The 18,467-nt window shown below is 41.2% G+C and overlaps 1 protein-coding gene across 1 annotated transcript in view; it reads left to right on the top strand.

Moving 5' to 3' along the window:
• The first annotated feature begins 452 nt into the window (after positions 1-452).
• LOC149851332 (UPF0603 protein At1g54780, chloroplastic-like) overlaps positions 453-18,467 on the top strand; it is a 39,373-nt gene continuing 21,358 nt past the window's right edge. The window contains exons 1-2 of the mRNA XM_090000165.1: positions 453-951; positions 1,233-1,425. Coding sequence (XP_089856291.1) covers positions 505-951; positions 1,233-1,425 — 640 coding nt within the window. The 5' untranslated portion in view covers positions 453-504. The remainder of the gene's footprint in view (positions 952-1,232; positions 1,426-18,467) is intronic.

The following is an 18,467-nucleotide window of genomic DNA, read 5'->3' as shown; positions in this document are numbered from 1 at the left end:
TCAAGTATAATTCATTCGATGGTCAATATGATTTATCAAATAGCCAAAATATTAAACATCTTTCAGTTATAGTCATTAAAATATTATTCTTTGACAGTTCTATCCCAACTAATTTGTTTTTCTTGAATGTCCTGACCAGGTGAGGACTTGTTATTCAAATACACCACTTGACTAGGAAGTCTTTTTTCAATGCAAGACAGCCATCAACTTGGTTCTCACAGCTAGTTCAGTGGCTCATTGGCGTAACTAGCATGCCCCTGGTCAATCCCCCCAAACCCTGTAAGCCCTCGATTTGCCAAGCTTTTATCTTTAAGATTTTATGGCTGTCACCCTATCCTACCTTGATGGGTGGGCCATGGATGGCTGGCAAAATAGACGTTGGCTGCTTGCAAAAACTAACGTCACTTTATCCACATTCAAATCCAACCACCGAATCCAAATCTACATAGTCCATCAGAGGAGGGAGAAAAAAGCGTCACCCCTCCACCCTTGTCTTCCACCAACATGGAGACGACCACCATCTTCTGCTCTTCTTCTCTCTTCAACCCCAAACCCCTCTTCTCCAAACCCTTCTCCCCACCCTCACTACAACCCAGAAAATCTCCTCAGATCTCTTTGTGCAAGGCCACCATCACCTCTCGTGAAAAACCACTCCTGCCCACATTGGGACTGCCACAATTTCACCCCAAAACTTGGTTCTCAAATCTCAACCATGGCCTAGCTGCACTTGCGCTCTCTCTGGCCATCAGCTTCTGCCCTGTCCTGCCTTCTGAAACTGCGCTAGCATCCGAGTTCGACGTCCTCAATGGCGGCCCGCCCACCGACTCGTACGTCGTCGATGATGCCGGCGTGCTGAGTAGAGTCACCAAGTCTGATCTGAAGAGCCTTCTCTCTGATCTGGAGTCGAGGAAGAATTTCCACATCAATTTCGTCACCGTGCGCAAACTCACGGTAAGTGCCTTTCAGAATGGAAGAACTGTTATTTTTGCGAATTTGGTAGCATTTATTCTATTGATTCGTTATTGTAAGACACACAATCCATCGTCTCGATAATACAATTTTGGATTGTGAGAGAACTCTGTGGCATTGAATTTTTGTTGTTTCCGATTTGGAAAAAAAATGATGAGAATGTTGGACTGCAAGCTTAGAAAGCTAGAGTTCGTGCTTGGGAAAATAATGTTTGTCTGCATGCTTAGAGAGCAGTCTCTTATAGAGAAAATTTATGCTTGCAGAGCAAAGCTGATGCTTTTGAGTTTGCTGACCAAGTGCTAGAGCGCTGGTATCCCACAATTGAGGAGGGCGGCAATAAAGGGCTGGTTGTTCTTGTCACAAGTCAGAAAGAAGGAGCTATCACTGGTGGCCCCAAGTTTATTCAAGCCGTGGGGGAGAGTGTTCTCGATTCTACTGTATCAGAAAACTTGCCTGGTAATTTTTTAATTGCATATTTTATGTTATGACATATGAAATGACAGATCTCTGCCACAAATTGCATTAAGTGATTTTTATGTTCGATGCTGAGGAACACCTTTTTTTTACTTCTGAATCGAGGCTCTACCATATTAGATCTATTTTGTCTATTGATGCTTGTTAAGCTCTTAATACAAACAGTTATCCTTTTGCTTTCATGTACTCTCTCTCTCTGAGGATCAAGACTAGCTCTTTTGATGATATTAAGGGGCATCTAGGGGAGCATTTAAGTTGGCAGTCTGAAATTCGGGCACACTTTTTTTTTTGGGATTAGCAAGCTGGGGTTTGACAGACACCTACCAGTTCACAAATTCATCATAACAACAAATAGACAAATATGAAGGAAACCAGTCTGGTAGTTTATCCTTCCTCAAACAATCAAAATCCAAGATTCCTAGATTAGCTAACTTTCTAGGGATATGATTCCACTCCTTAGAAATCCATGTGCATTAAAGCCTAGAGAGTTTCATGAAAAACTTTATAACAGAATTCTCCACCATCCTTCCTTAGATCTGACCTTCCATGGCCCATGCAAAAATCTCCACCACATCCCTTCTTGATAACTCAATCACTACCTGATAAGTCTCAAATCTCAATGTCTCCAAGAATAGACCTCCACCATTTCCATTCTCTCTCACCAGCTATAAAGAGTCTCATCATCCATCCCATGTGCATAATGTAGCCTGAGTTATTCCTCGCCGTAAATCCAATCATCCATTTGTTTTTAATAACACAATAGACTATGAACGACACCCACCCTGGAGGAAGTGGTTTCCACCTGTTCATGAATGTCCATTTGCTCCACCAGATATTAAGCATTACTCAAAATGGGCTGCAGGTAATCTCATACATTGTTGAGAATGTCAGCCAACACTCTATCTTGTCAAAGACCATGTTGAAACAAAATTCAGTTCCTGACTTCCCAACATTTTGATCACCAACTGGAATGTCACCATCCAACCTCTTCAAACCATTTATCATTAAAGAATACTTAACTCCATTCTGCTAGAGCTTGCGATAATGAATGTCTTTGTCTGCACCATGTACTGAATAAACGAATAACCTGGTTCCATACCTTGTGAGCTACAACACAATTAAGGAACAAACATTGACCAGATTCAGAGGCTTATTTATAAAGGCAGCACCAGTGTCCAAAACTCCAAATACATCCCCAAATACTGAAGACTCTCTTGGGTCAGAAGTCTGCTCTGCACTGCATCCTAAGAGTGATGGCTGCTCTTTGTGCATGCTATTTCACCCAGGTTAGCTTGTACCTAGGAATAATCATGCCTTTCTTATATGATGCCTTCCAAGCTGCTCGGGTATTAATCTCCTCTGACTACTGCCATAACAATTGATCAGCTCCTTCACCACCACTCCATACACGTGTCCCGAACATAGTTAGGGGCTTGCAAAACAAAACTTAACAAACAGTGCAAAGTGTTACCATGATTAGGAGTGATTGGTTCCTCCTCACAGTAGGAGGGTGTGGACATTCTTAATTTTTCAATTTTTATTTCTTTTTCTAGAATCTAACCTTATAGATATGATCTACATGGTCTCTTTAATAGGATTAGGCTGTTGGATAATCTGGTTATGACATGTGAGAAGGCTTTTACAAGGCTTCAAAAACCGGTCTCAGAAATTTTATAAATTTAAAGGCTTATAAAATCATATTTTTTCATTGAAAAATCATGATCCAACGGCCGATTCCTAGCAAATGGATTATGCTGAACACATCTGTGGGGTCAAATTTACCAAACATTGCTTGAAACATAAAAAATCAGCATTGTCTACACCATATGGATAGTTAGGAGGAACCAATTTTCCTTTTGATTAGTATAGACTTTTTGCAACATATATATGTCTCATGGACTTATATAATTTTTTTGTGATTTGGTCTTCAATAAGGATGATCAATGGAAAGTGTCCAGCCCGTGGATCAGACCAAAATTACACTGTTCCATTCTCTGACTTCCATTTAGCTCCTTCTTCCACAATATTAAGCTAACCTTGACTGATTTCCAGTCCTAGGATCCAAGAGAAACCATCCACTCAAATGATAGGGGAATTATGATGGAGGTATTTGTAATGAAACAACAAGTGCACAAATACAATGCCACAATGTGGCTACAAAGGTGCACACTCACAAGAACAAGAGCTACTAATGAGCCAAATACAAAGAGCTACAAAGGACTAATCACACAAACTCTTAAAATATAGCAACAACAAACAACAACAACAACAACTACGCCTTCATCCCAAAACAATTGGGGTCGGTGATATGAACCAACAAAGAAAATTATTCTGGGTCTTCCACATGAATCCTTCTCCTCCATTCATTTCTATCCAATGACATGTCCTCGGTGAGGTTCAAAGCATTCATATCCTTTCCTATCACCTCCATCCATGTCTTTCTAGGACTACACCGACCTCTTTTAACTAATATATTTTCCCATTTCTCCATCCTTCTAACTGGAGCATCATTAGGCCAAGAACATAAAAAATAATAAGGATTTTATTGAATAATGCTTGGCAACAAGCCTTAAACAATACAAGAGAGGGAGTGCCTTTATATAGGAACTCCCATGCATAAAGGGGCTGACCCAACAGTTGGGCCAGCCCCAACGGCTAGATTTCTGGCTGTTGAGGTTGGTCCAACAGCCAGTTGGACCAGCTCCCAATCAGATGTCAGTTGCAACTGTCAGCTATTAGAATCAAAATAAAAAAATAAAAAAGAAAAAAATGAAAAAAGAAAACTCGTCAGTCCCTAGTGGATTACTCATATGACAACATGAAATGATTGAAATACCCTTGATGGGTATTTCAGTTTACATACATAGTGAACTATATATATGTATATATATACAAAATACAAAGGAATGCAAATGGCATATATACAATACATTTTAACACCCCCCTCAAACTTACGGTGTGATCACTGAAAGTTTTGTTAAGAAGAAAATAAAATCGCGGTGACGGAAGCGCCTTGGTGAAGAATTCTGCTAGTTGATACTCGAAAGTAACATAAGGTAGGGTGATGATCTGCCTCAGAAATTCTTTACGAACATAATAGCAACTCATTTCTATATGTTTGGTTCTTTCATGAAATGTATGGTTGCCAACTATGTATATTGTATTCTTGTTATCACAACACAATTTGAAGGGTGTCTGAAGATGAATGCTCATGTCTTCAAGTAATCTTCACAACCTAATGATCTCTGATGTTGTAGTAGCCATTGCACGGTACTCGGCCTCAATAGATGATAATGATACTTTTTGTTGTTTTTTGCACTTCCATGACACCAGAGAACACCTACAGAAACACAAAAATCAGTAGTTAAGCATCGATCATTTGGATCTCCTCCCCAATCTGAGTCAGAATAAGCAATCAACTCAAGAGAGGAAGAGGAAGATAACAAAAGACCTTTAGAGGTGGAGGTTTCTAGATATCTAACAATTCTCATCACAACACTCATGTGAACTGTGTTAGGAGAATGTTGGAATTGGTTAGCAGTATAAACTGCGTACGTAATATCAGGCCTAGTAATAGTTACATAAATCAAGGCACCAATCATTTGGCGATATGGAGTAGAATCATCCAGAGGTGTCCTATCATCCAACAATTTTGAAAATTTATAGTTATGCAATTCATCATGCAATAATATATTCGGGCCCTTGCCCTGTCACATCAATAGTGTAATTATTTCAAAAATAAATTTCCAAAATTATTTTGCAATGCATTTACAGTTTACCATCTCATGAGCAACACATGCTCCTGGCCTCCAAAGGCCTATCAGTCGTTCGGACATTACCACAATACAATAAGATAACAATTTAAATGACATTGCAAATTTCAGTGAACATAAATCACATAAAGATATTCAAATTGGTGTTTACAATGCAACATCAATGCATATTCACATCAAATAATGAATGCACATTGAACCAAGCAAATCTGATTTATCATATCAGCCAACAATCCAAACTTTTGTGATCGACCAGAACCAGCATCTAAAAATTCCAGATTTGTCTAGATATCCAAAATAGATCAGATTTGACAACTTCTAATAAAAATCACATTTTTAGGCAACTTAAAAAGTTCAAGTTTCAAATCAAATTTCAAACCAGACTTTTCACATAAACTGGTTCAGATTTAACATAGTGGAACAAATTCTGATTTATCCAATCCTCCAGAAAATCAGATTTGATTAGCCATATAAGACCCAATCTTTATTTAGTCAAAGAAATCAGATTTCTAGTTTAAATAGAAACTTAGATTTGAGTGAAAATTCATATATGTCTCAATTAAATCCTAGCTGTAACAACTGTTAAAAATCAACACATAACAATAAATCTAAAGCCCAATTACATACTATATGTACATTCTTTAGAGCAAAGTATGCACAAGGATCTAAAGTTTGATCATTTAAGCTGCAAACTACATGGACATGCATAAAAGAATGCATCGGTTTTATGATAACCTGAGTCGGCACAAAAAATTAAATTGAAATTACATGACAGACTAACATAATCATATTCTTATCCATGGTTCAGAAATTCAGAAAATATAGAATGCAGGGACAGACCTGAGAGCCTTCATGCATGAGCAACCTACTAACTATGAGAAGATCTAACAACTTATCATAAATGAACAAGATTAACATTATCATACATGAACAAAATTAATTAACACACATGTATGAATACACATTGAGCTGCTGACATGCCTATTTCAGCGTCAGCGCTCATTTGGATACCCAGGCTTAAACCGAGCCTGACTTGTGGATCGGTTCTTTCTTTTTGAAACTGAACAGACCCAACCCTCATAAGAGCTGCCCTGATCTGTTTCAAAAAAAGAATTCGGAACCGATCCCTATTAGGACCAGTTCCTTGAACCACCATGCTATCCATTTTTCAAAAATAATTAAGTCCACGTTCCCCATATGCAAAACTCAAAATTTTTTTTGACACTATCTTGCACATAAAGAAAAATTACAGAATAGTGTGTGGTTCTATGAAAGTATCTCCAATAAGATACTAATATCAAGACCTTAATATTCTTGATATTAAACCCACCACGAAAGCACAATAAGAACACTTTAGAACACTTGTGCACAAAAAGCACAATCCACAAATAACTTACAAATGCACAAAGGCATAAAAACAATGGAATCGATTTATTGAGAACTTGGGCTTTGACTCAAAGCCATGAAAAATACAAAGGGGTGAAACCCTATTTATAACAACACAAGAGGGGCCTTGGAGGGGCTCCACTCATAGACGTTGGAGCCCCTCCAACGGTCACAAATGTGACCGTTGGAGAGGGCCCAACGTCTATGTTAGTGGGCCCCCAAGGTACCTTTTGGTACTTTACATAAAAGAAAAAAAAAAAAAAAAAAAAAGAAAACGAAAATAAATTACAATCACATTCATAAATTGAATGTGCGTAAAATGGAGAAAAAGACTAATCTACCCCTACGGCTAAACAAAACAGAAATATATATTTTATATATATAATAAGTAGATACATATACATATATATTAATATATGTATATGTATTACTTTATATATATAAAATATATATATTACATTGAATGATTAGATATATAATTTAACACCCCCCCTCAAACCTAGGGCAGGATGACCGAGAGTTTGCTAAGAAGAAAGTTGAAATGCGGAGCACACAAGGCTTTAGTGAAGAAGTCCGCCAATTGATATTCGGACGTGACATATGGAAGGTCAATGATTCCTTTGAGGTACGCCTCCCGAACGTAGTGACAATCCATCTCTATGTGTTTGGTCCGCTCATGAAAAGTGTGATTTTTAGCAATATAAATCGCACTTTTATTGTCACAGCAAAGCTTGGTAGGCCCTTCAATAGTGATCCCCATGTCTTCCAACAACTGATGAATCCAAACAATTTCCATGGTAGTAGTTGCCATGGCCCGATATTCTGCTTCAGTTGATGATAGAGACACCTTTTGTTGCTTCTTACATCTCCATGAGATTAAAGAGTCACCTAAGAATACACAAAAACCAGTGGTGGAGTGACAGTTATTCGGGTGTCACCTCCCCAATCAGAGTCAGTATAAGCAATTAATCTTAACTCAGAAGAAGAAGACAAAAAAACTCCCTTATTAATAGTGTGCTTTAGATATCTTACGACACGTAAGATAGCACCCATGTGAACAGAAGTTGGTGCATGCTGAAATTGACTTGCCGTATGCACTGCATGTGAGATATCTGGTCTGGTGATGCTTAGGTACATCAACAATCCTACTAGTTGCCTGTAGGGAGTAGGATCGGAGAGGGGAACACTATCATCAATCTTCATTTTAGCTCCTACTATAGCAAGAGTTTCACAAACTTTATCATCTGTAATACCTGACCTGTCAATAATCTCAGATGCAAGCTTAGTTTGAGATAGAAAATATCCTCTATGAGAGTAAGCTACCTCAATACCCAAAAAATAAGTTAAGAAGCCTAAGTCAGACATTTCAAACTTATCCTTTAAAATGGATTTTATACTTTTAATCCCTTTAGAGTCGCTCCCAGTTATAAGCATGTCATCCACATAAAGTAGTAGAATGACAATCCCTGCATTAGATTTTCTAACAAACAAAGCAGTATCAGTAAAGCAGGATGAGAAATCATTTTCTAACATTATGGAGTTAAACCTATCATACCAAGCCTTGGGAGCTTGTTTTAAACCATAAAGTGCTTTCCGAAGATGAAGCACTTTTCCTTTAGGATATTCCATTCCAGGAGGAGCATCCATATATACTTATTCGTTTAGATCTCCGTTTAAAAACGCATTCTTAACATTCATCTGATAGATGTTCCATTTATTGATAGAAGCAACAGTTATAAGACATCGAACGGTGACCATCCGAGCAACGGGGGCAAAAGTCTCCTCATAATCAATCCCATAGTTTTTACCATATCCTTTTGCAACTAAGCGGGCCTTATATCTCTCAAGAGACCCATCACTCTTAGTTTTGACTTTAAATACCCATCTACACCCTATTGCTTTCTTGTCTTTAGGAAGGTCTTGAAACTCCCAGGTCTTTGCTTTCTTTAGGGCTTCAAGTTCATTATTCATAGCAACTATCCATTCCGGGCATTTTCGTGCTTCCTCGAAATCCCTAGGTTCTATGTATGAGTGAATGGCGCTTAGACATGCTCTATATTTTGGTGAAAAAGACTCATATGAGATGAACCTAGAAGGAGGTCTTCTTGATCTTTCGGTTCTACGAAGATTTCCTTCACTTGGAGGGATAGACTCACTATCATATCTTTCGAGGGCACTTCTAAAAGTACTCCTATCTCTATGAGAGTAAGTTATAGGATCTCTATGTGGTTCTTCATTGATGTGTTGATCAGAATGAGTTTCGTCATTTTGATTAGTTTCATCATCACTAGTATCATCATCTTCAGTTAATAAATCAAACAGAAAAGAATAGTCAATATTCTCGTCATTGGTTTCAAGTTTTTCGAAACCACTAACATTTTCCAAGAAGCTTACATTTCTGGAAACATATAGTTTATCATTCTTAACATCATAACAGCGAAAACCTTTATGAGTTTCAGAATAACCAAGAAAGGCACAAAGAATGGCCTTAGGAGAGAGTTTGTCATTTTTATCAGTAAGAACAAAACATTTACATCCAAAAACCCTTAACCTGCTATAATCAGGTTCTTTTTCATATAATTTTTCAAATGGGGAAATCTTGTCCAAGTTTTTAGATGGAAGTCTATTTATGAGATAGACAGAAGTAAGAGCGGCCTCCGCCCAAAGTTTTTTCGGAATATTTTGGGAAATGAGCAAAGTTCGTGTGGTTTCAATAATATGCCTATGTTTTCGTTCAGCCAACCCATTTTGTTGGGGGGTTTTGGGACAAGACTTTTGATGGAGAATTCCATGGTTTTCAAGATAGCTTTTGAATTCATTGGAAAGGTATTCACCACCCGAATCGGATCTAAATTTTTTTAAATTTCCATTGAATTGATTTAAAACCATCATATGAAATGTTTTAAATGTTGAAAAAACTTCATGTTTATGTTTAAGAAAGAATATCCAACTAAACCTAGTGAAATCGTCCACAAAGATAACATAGTAAGAGAAACCTCCCTTGGATATCACTGGAGCCGGACCCCATACATCGGAGTGAACAATTTCAAAAGGTTTTGTTGTAAACATGGATCTTTGAGGAAAAGGAAGACTTCTCATTTTTCCAAGAATACATTCATTACAAACAAAATTTTTATTACAAAGATGCTTAATAAAAGGCAAATAAGAGATTTTAACAATGTTGGGATGACCCAATCTCGTATGCCATACATGAATATCTTTGTTTTGAGCAACATTACAAAATTGATTCTTGGGAATTTTAAGAAAATCAACATAGTAGAGGTCTCCTCTCCTAGAGCCTTCCCCAATCAATTTCCCGGACTGGCGATCTTGTATCCAACATTTATTAGAAGAGAATTTTATATCGCAACCACAGTCCGAGAGTTGAGAAACGGAAAGTAAATTTATGTTTAGTTTTGGTATAAGACGAATTTTTGGGATAAAAAAGTCTTGTTTTTCAAAATTGCCCATTCCTTTAATTTCAAGAGGGGTTCCATCCGCCGTTGAGACAAAAGATGGAAGACAATTTTTAGAATAATTAGAAAGAAAACAATGGCTTGGAGTCATATGAAACGAAGCACCGGAATCAAGTAACCAAGATGTCTTACCAAGAGAGGAAGAGGATGACATAGCGGCTCCAGAAATGCCTCCTTTGAGAAGAGGTTGAAGAGCATCCATAATTTGATGAAGCGAAAGAGGTTCATTTGAAGTTGAAGGCCGTTCCTCCGATTGGGATGCTAAAGCCGTGGCAAGAAATTTCTTCCATTTGGGACAATTGGGTTTGATATGTCCCGGTTCTTTACAAAAATAGCAAGTTAATTTGCTATAATTTCTCTTGCCATACCGATCATTTTGCCATTGATTTTTGAAATGGGGCGGTTTGTAGGTCTTCAAATTATTTTCGGGTCTTGACATGGCATTAACCACTTCATAGTCACTTTGAGAAGGTGTAGCAAGGATGCTTGGGTTATTTTTACTAATCCCCATACGTGTTTCCTCACCACTTAGCTTGGTGATGACATCTTCAATAGATGGGGAGGTGAAAGCCGATAGGAGAGAGGACCGAATTTGCTCAAATTCGGGTCTAAGACCATTTAGGAAGTTGAAAAATCGATCTTCCTCTAGTTGTTTGTGTCTTAATTCAATAGCTTCTCCGCTCCATTTTGGTTCGAGCATGGCAAGCTCGTCCCAAATAGATGACAATTCGGCAAAATATTCCCGAATAGATAAATCATTTTGTTGAAGAGTCAAGGCTTTCTTTTGGAGATAGTATTTATGAGACAAGTTCTTTGAAGTATACATTTTTTCAAGGTATAACCAAGTTTCGGAGGCCCTTTTAAACTTAATGATGTTGGCATTGATCTTGGTTTCTACGGACGAAAAAATCCAAGACAATATTTTGAAGTTCTTCATTTCCCACTCATCATGCCTTTTGGAATATTCTTCTAAGGCCTTTTGTCTATCTTCTCCTTCTAGAATCTTAATTTCCCCTTTCTCTATAGTAGAAAGCTTGGGTTCGGGTTCCGATATGGAGCCTTGAACGTAACCCCAAAGGCCTTTCCCTTTGATATGGGCTTCCATATTGCCGGCCCAAACATGGTAGTTCGAACCACTAAGTTTAAACCCAAGAGAGAAATGAGAGTCTTTTTCACCCATTAGAGAGAAGAGAAGATGAAAAATAATACGTACCTTAACGAATTTTCAACCTTTTCTTGACAAAAGTTGCTTCTAAAATATTGCCCAAAGTAAATGCTTCACTCAAAAACTTCACTAGCTTGAGGGCACGTTTTTCGAGGTGCTTCACAAGAGACGAGATGCACGATCCTCTTTCTTCCAACGAGGCTCTGATACCATGTGAAAGTATCTCCAATAAGATACTAATATCAAGACCTTAATATTCTTGATATTAAACCCACCACGAAAGCACAATAAGAACACTTTAGAACACTTGTGCACAAAAAGCACAATCCACAAATAACTTACAAATGCACAAAGGCATAAAAACAATGGAATCGATTTATTGAGAACTTGGGCTTTGACTCAAAGCCATGAAAAATACAAAGGGGTGAAACCCTATTTATAACAACACAAGAGGGGCCTTGGAGGGGCTCCACTCATAGACGGTTGGAGCCCCTCCAACGGTTACAAATGTGACCGTTGGAGAGGGCCCAACGTCTATGTTAGTGGGCCCCCCAAGGTACCTTTTGGTACTTTACATAAAAGAAAATAAAAAATAAAAGAAAAAGAAAACGAAAATAAATTACAATCACATTCATAAATTGAATGTGCGTAAAATGGAGAAAAAGACTAATCTACCCCTACGGCTAAACAAAACAGAAATATATATTATATATATAATAAGTAGATACATATACATATATATTGATATATGTATATGTATTACTTTATATATATAAAATATATATATTACATTGAATGATTAGATATATAATTTAACAGGTTCCTGTCCACACACACACAGAAAAATAATGACAGGTCTGCGTGTGGTCATGTCAACACACATGCAGAAAAAAATATATGCGTGTATTAAACCCAACCAAAATTTACACAAATTTGTATTAAACCCAACTAGAAATTCAGATTTTCAAAATTGGTTCTGCAAAAGAAACACAAATTTTTATCTTAAACCCAAATCCAGTATAAACATAGATTTAAAAGTTTATAGATCCACTGTGTACCCTGTCTAAGAACAGAAAACACAGACATATATATATACACACTTGCTACAAACCCTGTTCAAGAAAAGAAAAAAAAAAAATATATATATATATATATATATATATATATATATATATATATATATATATATATATATATATATATATATATGCCCAACTTAAACAGGATTTAATTACAGCAATACATCATAAAGTAACTTAATCTTTTTAAGTTAACTAAATCCCATCAAGACAGATTGGTTGAAAAAAAATCGAGGAAACAAGATATCGAAGATAAAAAACTGTGCATAAAACACAGATTTGGTCCTCTTATTACCCATGCATGATTCAGTCCATGCTAAAACCTCTCGACCATCGGAATAAGAGAAGAACCTCTACCTTGTTTTCTTGCTGCATAAAAGAAACAAAAGCTGGGGAAGGAGAACACGTTGGAGGAGGTGACACCCCTCTCTCTTTCAGCTTCCTGTACAACTCTCTCTCTCTCTCTCAAAACTAATGTTGAGAGAGAGGCTATCTCTCAAGTTTTATAACTTGAGAGGGACTCCTCTAAGAGGTAACACCCCTCTCAAGTAGGATAGAGTTCTATTTCCTTATGGAAATAGAACTCTTTCCTATTCTATCTTCTTTAAATATATATATATATATATTTATATATATACTTTCTTTATTATAAAGTTTTAAATTTGTATTCATTTTAAAGGCTAAAGTACCTTATTATGGATGGACTATGGGTCTTGGCTGATGGACCCATGACCCATGTCCAGATCCATATTGATGTCAGGCTATATATATGTATTTATATATATAGGACTCAGCCAATGGATCCTGGACCATGTCTAGATCCATATTTACGTCAGCCCCCCTATATGTATATATATATATGTCTTGGCCAATGGATCCTGGATCATGTCCAGATCCATATTGATGTCAGCCCATATATATACTCATGTATATATATAAATTGACATTAATCTAAGCAACAAAATACATATATGAATAAAAATTTTGTTTATTAATCTATAACTTGGCAAAAATTTGCGAGATATTACAGTATTGGGTGTTAATCTATCATGTCTGCTATATATTTTGGTAGTTGTTCAGCAGGTGTTTGAAGGTTTTAGATGCCTAGTCATGCGATTAGAGGAAATATTCTTGGGTGTGAATAATATTTGGGCTTGTTGTATGCATCCGTGTGGTGATTTATTGAGATCCACTGCTGGTTATATGCTATAGTAGTAGTTCTTGAGTGTGGAGCTTATTTTTTATCAGATACCCTATTGTGAAACTGTAAAGCTCGGGATAAAAAAAAAAAACGGTGTCGGACACGTGCTCTGCACGTGTCGGACACGTGTCAAGGTTGGTCCGTCGTTTCGGACCCGGATCCGAGCTGGACCCGGACCCGAGCCCGAACTCGGACCCGGCTTCTCGAATGATCGAGAAGCCTGTGACTTTTAAGTCACAGGCGTCTCGGGCGAGGGGCAAAACCCTCGCCCCTTCTCTCTCTCCTCTGCTCCGCCTCCCTCGAGCTGTCGCCGGCGATCGGAGACGCCGACGAGCGGCTCCGTCCGGCCGCCTCCTCTCTCGGTCCGACGGGCCTCCCGACGACACGAGCACCCCTCGGCCTCCCTGACGACCGGCGTTTCTCCCCCTTCGAGCTCCGGTGAGTCCCCGATCGCTGCCCCTTCTCTCATCCGCTCCATCCCTTGCGCGGCTGCCGGCGAGTAGATCAGTCCGACGATCCAGCCTGCGAGCTTCGGCGTCGCCACCTTCCCTCTCTGTCCGGCGATCCTCCCTGCGGCCACCTCTTCCCCCCCCCCCCCTTTGCCGTTTCTCCCTGCAGCTGCCGCCGGGAAGCAGTGGTCTCCCCTTCAGCCGTCGACGACCGGCGATCCTCCCTGCGGCCACCTCTTTGCCTCCCCTCGGAGTTCCGGCAGCCTTCCCGGCGACGCTAGCATCCCTCGCTGCCTCCCCGTCGCCGGTGTCCTCAGCCGACGACGGCCTTTTGAGCTCAGGCGACCTTCTCCCCTCCTCTTCCTAGTTCCCCTTGGAGCCCGTGCTGACGCCCCTTCCACTCAGCTCCTCCCCTGTTGCTGTCGTTTTCGAAGGTAAACCCTCCCCTTTTCTTCCTTTGTGCAGGTGGGTTTGATAGGGGGGCTGAGCCCCTGTCATCAGTGCTGCTAGGCAGGGGGTTTAAAACCCCCCTGCCTCCCTTTGTTTCTGGTCGACAGGGGGCTGAGCCCCCTGTCGTTGGCCCTTCTTGGCAGGGGGCTCCGCCCCCTGTGGCTCCTTCCTGTTTGGTGTGGGTCGACAGGGGGGCTGAGCCCCCTGTCGCTTGTTTTTGGCAGGGGGTTACCCCCCCCTGCCTCTTTGCTGGTGGGTCGGCAGGGACCGAGTCCTTGCCACCACCCTGGGCTTTCGGAGTGTGTCGGCAGGGGCCGATCGAGCCCTGTCACCCCCCCCGTCTCTTCTCGCTTGTTTGGGTTGGCAGGGGGCTCCGCTTCCCCCTGCCATTTGTTTTGTTGACAGGGGGTTCCTCTCCCCCTGTCCCTTTTTGCTGTTTGCCTGCAGGGGGCGAGCGAGGCTCCCCCTTGCATTTGTTTTCTGGCAGGGGGCGAGCCCCCCTGCTCCCTTGTTGGTTCTCGGTAGGGGGAGGGCCTCCCCTGCCTTTGTGTTGCTTGCCGACAAGGGGTTAGCCCCCCTGCCTTTAGTTTTTTTCCCTGCAGGGGGTGGAGCCCCCTGCACCCTCTGTTGTTCCTGGCAGGGGGCGGAGCCCCCCTGCTCTTTTGTTGCCCCTCGGCAGGGGGCTCTGTCCCCCTGCCTCTTGCATTGGGCCGGCAGGGGGCGGCCCCCTGCCTCCTGCGTTGTGCCAGCGGGGGGCGAAGCCCCCCCTGATTTCTTGTTTTCGAGCAGGGGCTTGCCCCCTGCATCTTTGCTGTTCTTCGGCAAGGGGATTTGCCCCCTTGCCTTGTTCTTGCTGCCGGCAGGGGGCTGCGCCCCTGTCTCTTGTTCTGACAGAGGGTGTTACCCCCCTGCCTTGTTGTGGCAGGTGTGGCAGGGAGCCCCTGCTCCCTCCCCTGCCTTTCCTTGTGCTAGCAGACAGGGAGCTCCTGCTCCCTGCCTCTGCTACTGTTGCCAAGCAGGGCTGAGGCCCCTGCCTCTGGCACCCTTGTCTGCAGGATGCAGAGCTCCTGCCTCTGCCTTCTGCAGGCAGGAGACCTTGCTGTGTTTGCTTCTCTTTTCTTATATGGCATATACTAATGTTCTGAGATCTCCAGGTTGAATGGTGGATCCCGCTCGCCCTCTGTGGCTCGAGCTCTTGCTTGCCTACGCTACATGCATACGAAGACCCGCAACCCCTTAAGGTAGGGGATTCTTGCGTGAAAGGACAATGAACTGATAAATGCTAAAATAAGAAAGATAATTAAAAGAGGACGATATATGTATACGTATAATATATATACGTATGTCTTTACCTTCAAGGACGCGGTTTCGCGATCCTTGTCCTCTTTACTTTTCTGCACTTTCCTTTCTGTCGCCGCCGCGCTATATGTGCCTAGGCTTTTCATTCCTGTCTTTACATTTCATGTCTTTTAACTCAAGGACGCGGTTTTGCGATCCTTGTCCTCTCTACTTTCTCGCACTTTACTTTCCTGCTGCCCCGCGCTTTGCGCCTTGGCATTTACTTGCTTATGCTTGCCTTGTTCTCCAGGATGCCTGGTCCTTCTTTACGTTCTTGCACTTTACTTCTTGCATTTACTTGTTGCCCCGCGCTTTATGCGCCATGGCCTTGCTTCTGCTTTACTTCTCGCGCTTTACCTTCCTGTGCTGTCGTGCTTGCTCTTGCCCTTATCTTTTGTATGCGTTTGTCTTTACCTTGTTGCCGCACTTCGTGCATATGCCTTGCTCATTATGTATTCCATTGTTGTCGTATGCTTCTTTACTTGTTTACGCTTAGCGATCTATCGAGGTGTAACCCCATGCCTCGTGAGTCGTCCTTTATACTTGCGTAGTCAGTATAGGATCTCTTACCTCACGCGTTGCTTGCGTAGTTGCCTGCTTGTGCGTTACGATGATCGAGGTATGATCTCATACCTCGTATGGAGTTTTAGCGTTCTGCCCTCGCGGTGCGGCTTCGCCCCCGAGGCTTGTCCCTCGTCGTACCTTTGTATTAGTATGTGCATGAGTTTGTCTCTTGTCAGCTTGCACTCTCTGAGTGCAACTTCGAGTGCGTAGTGTATATCGTCTCACTTGGCTTACAAGCCACGACACACACTTATGCACTTCAGTTCTCAAAAGACATCGTCTTAGGTGCAAACCTATTTTCAAGATGTATAGCTTGTAAAACAGAGGTAGCGGTCGGACCTCCCAAATTGATGTATTTGGGATAGATGTGTTACAACCTTAGTTTGCCTATTCGATACGACTTAGATAACCTTATTTAGGATCCTGTGCACGATTAGGGGTGGGGATCCTAGCAAGGTACTTGCGTCATCACTAGACCGGCGTTACCTCACTTCTGATGCGAGACCTAGTTTTAGGCTTTCTGGTTCAACCATGATTGTAGCGCCTTCCTTCGTGAAGGTATTGCTGGATCTCTTATAAGAGATCCATGTTCTTCCTCTTGTAGTTATACCTTTAGTTACGTACGATATGTTTGGACTACGAAGAGAAGGACGAGAGGTCTACAGTAACCTCTAAGCGTGTATTGACACATTAAGCTAATCCTGTTATGTTGTTTTCGCCTAATAGGCCGATTGCTCGCGATTGTCTAAAGGACCCGAGCACGATCAGTTGGAACTGGAATAAGTTCACTGCGGGTTTCTATAAAGTAGAAGCTTTGGGATTTCCTGCGAGAGATCCATACCCCTCTTATCGTGGTTGTACTTTTGAACAGGTACGTTGCGTACTACGATGAGTAGGATGAGAGGCCTATGTCTGCCTCGAACATGCAATGGCATGTGTTTGAGATCACAAGAGTGATGTTTCTACCCTCACTAAGGATTGACCCCCCTTTTCATTGTGATTGTATATGTGAATAGTTACGATGCGTACTGCTGTGAGTAAGATGTGAATTGTGTGCTTGTCTCGAACGCGCAATGGCGCGTATAACTCACCTAAATAATAATCATGCGCCTTCACAGGCAAGATGCTCGATTGGGTTGAAAGACCAGAGCATGAGAATGAGACGGCGGTTAAGAAACCCTCCGTCGCGCTCATTCGGAACGGTTCATCAAGAGAGAGGATGGATGGTACAAAACTCCGATGGACAGTCATATATGGCAATCTCGGGCAAAGATCCGACCTTCCCCAGTCATCGGAGGTTAGGGGAAATCCTTCGGGCCACTTCTGCAGAAGTACGGATGCGCATCCATTGGGCCTTTGTTTGCCTTTGGGGATTTACTCTCTTGGTCACATACCGTCCCCTTAGGAAGCGGACTCAGTCAGTCATTCGGGGTATAATAAAATACATAGCATAATGGACCCCCGAATCGATCTCGGCTGTTTCTACGTTTTGCCTTGTGCGTACCCACAATGGCCTGCTCAGTAATGAGACAAGATATAACTTATACACATGATCTTGAGATATGCATATTGTGACGTGCATTGCTTGCTTGCTTGTTAGCTCGGTAGTTAGGTATGCTACTCGTTGAGCTAGGTACGCCTGTCGAGGCGTTACCCTTGTTGGTTAAACTGCTTATGCAGTTCTGTGCTTGGTGATAACTAGTTTCTCATACTAGTTGATTGCTTATCTTGTGTAACTTATAATTGCTTGTGATGCAGTAGCTTGTGCCTCACGATTAATGTAGCTGCTGGCCGATAGGCTGAACCATATAATGGTACTTGTATTTATTTCGAATGTTGTTATGAATACCTGTCTTTTGCGATTGCTTTTGCTTGGCTGGTGGATAGAGTTAGTTACTCTTCACCTATTATATTTGTGAGGTTGCTATAGTGGTCTGTTCAAGCACTCTGATCCTTCCTGCTCTTTTACGTAGCTGTCTGCTTTACTAGAGCTTTGCTTACTCCACAACACATTTGGTTAGATCTGCTAGTCTTGCTTGTTTTTTTGCTTGGGCTAGCGTTTATCTTACTTATTGCAGCTTCTGCTCTTTCTTGTCCTTTGCACCCCTACTAGTCTGTTGTGTGACTGACCCATTTTCATAGG

The sequence above is a fragment of the Nuphar pumila genome, chromosome 1 (assembly GCF_984573655.1).
Source record: "Nuphar pumila chromosome 1, dmNupPumi1.hap1.1, whole genome shotgun sequence".
NCBI classification, from domain to species: domain Eukaryota; kingdom Viridiplantae; phylum Streptophyta; class Magnoliopsida; order Nymphaeales; family Nymphaeaceae; genus Nuphar; species Nuphar pumila.
Note: the sequence above shows the minus strand (reverse complement) of the source record. Positions and strands in the feature narration are given on the sequence as shown.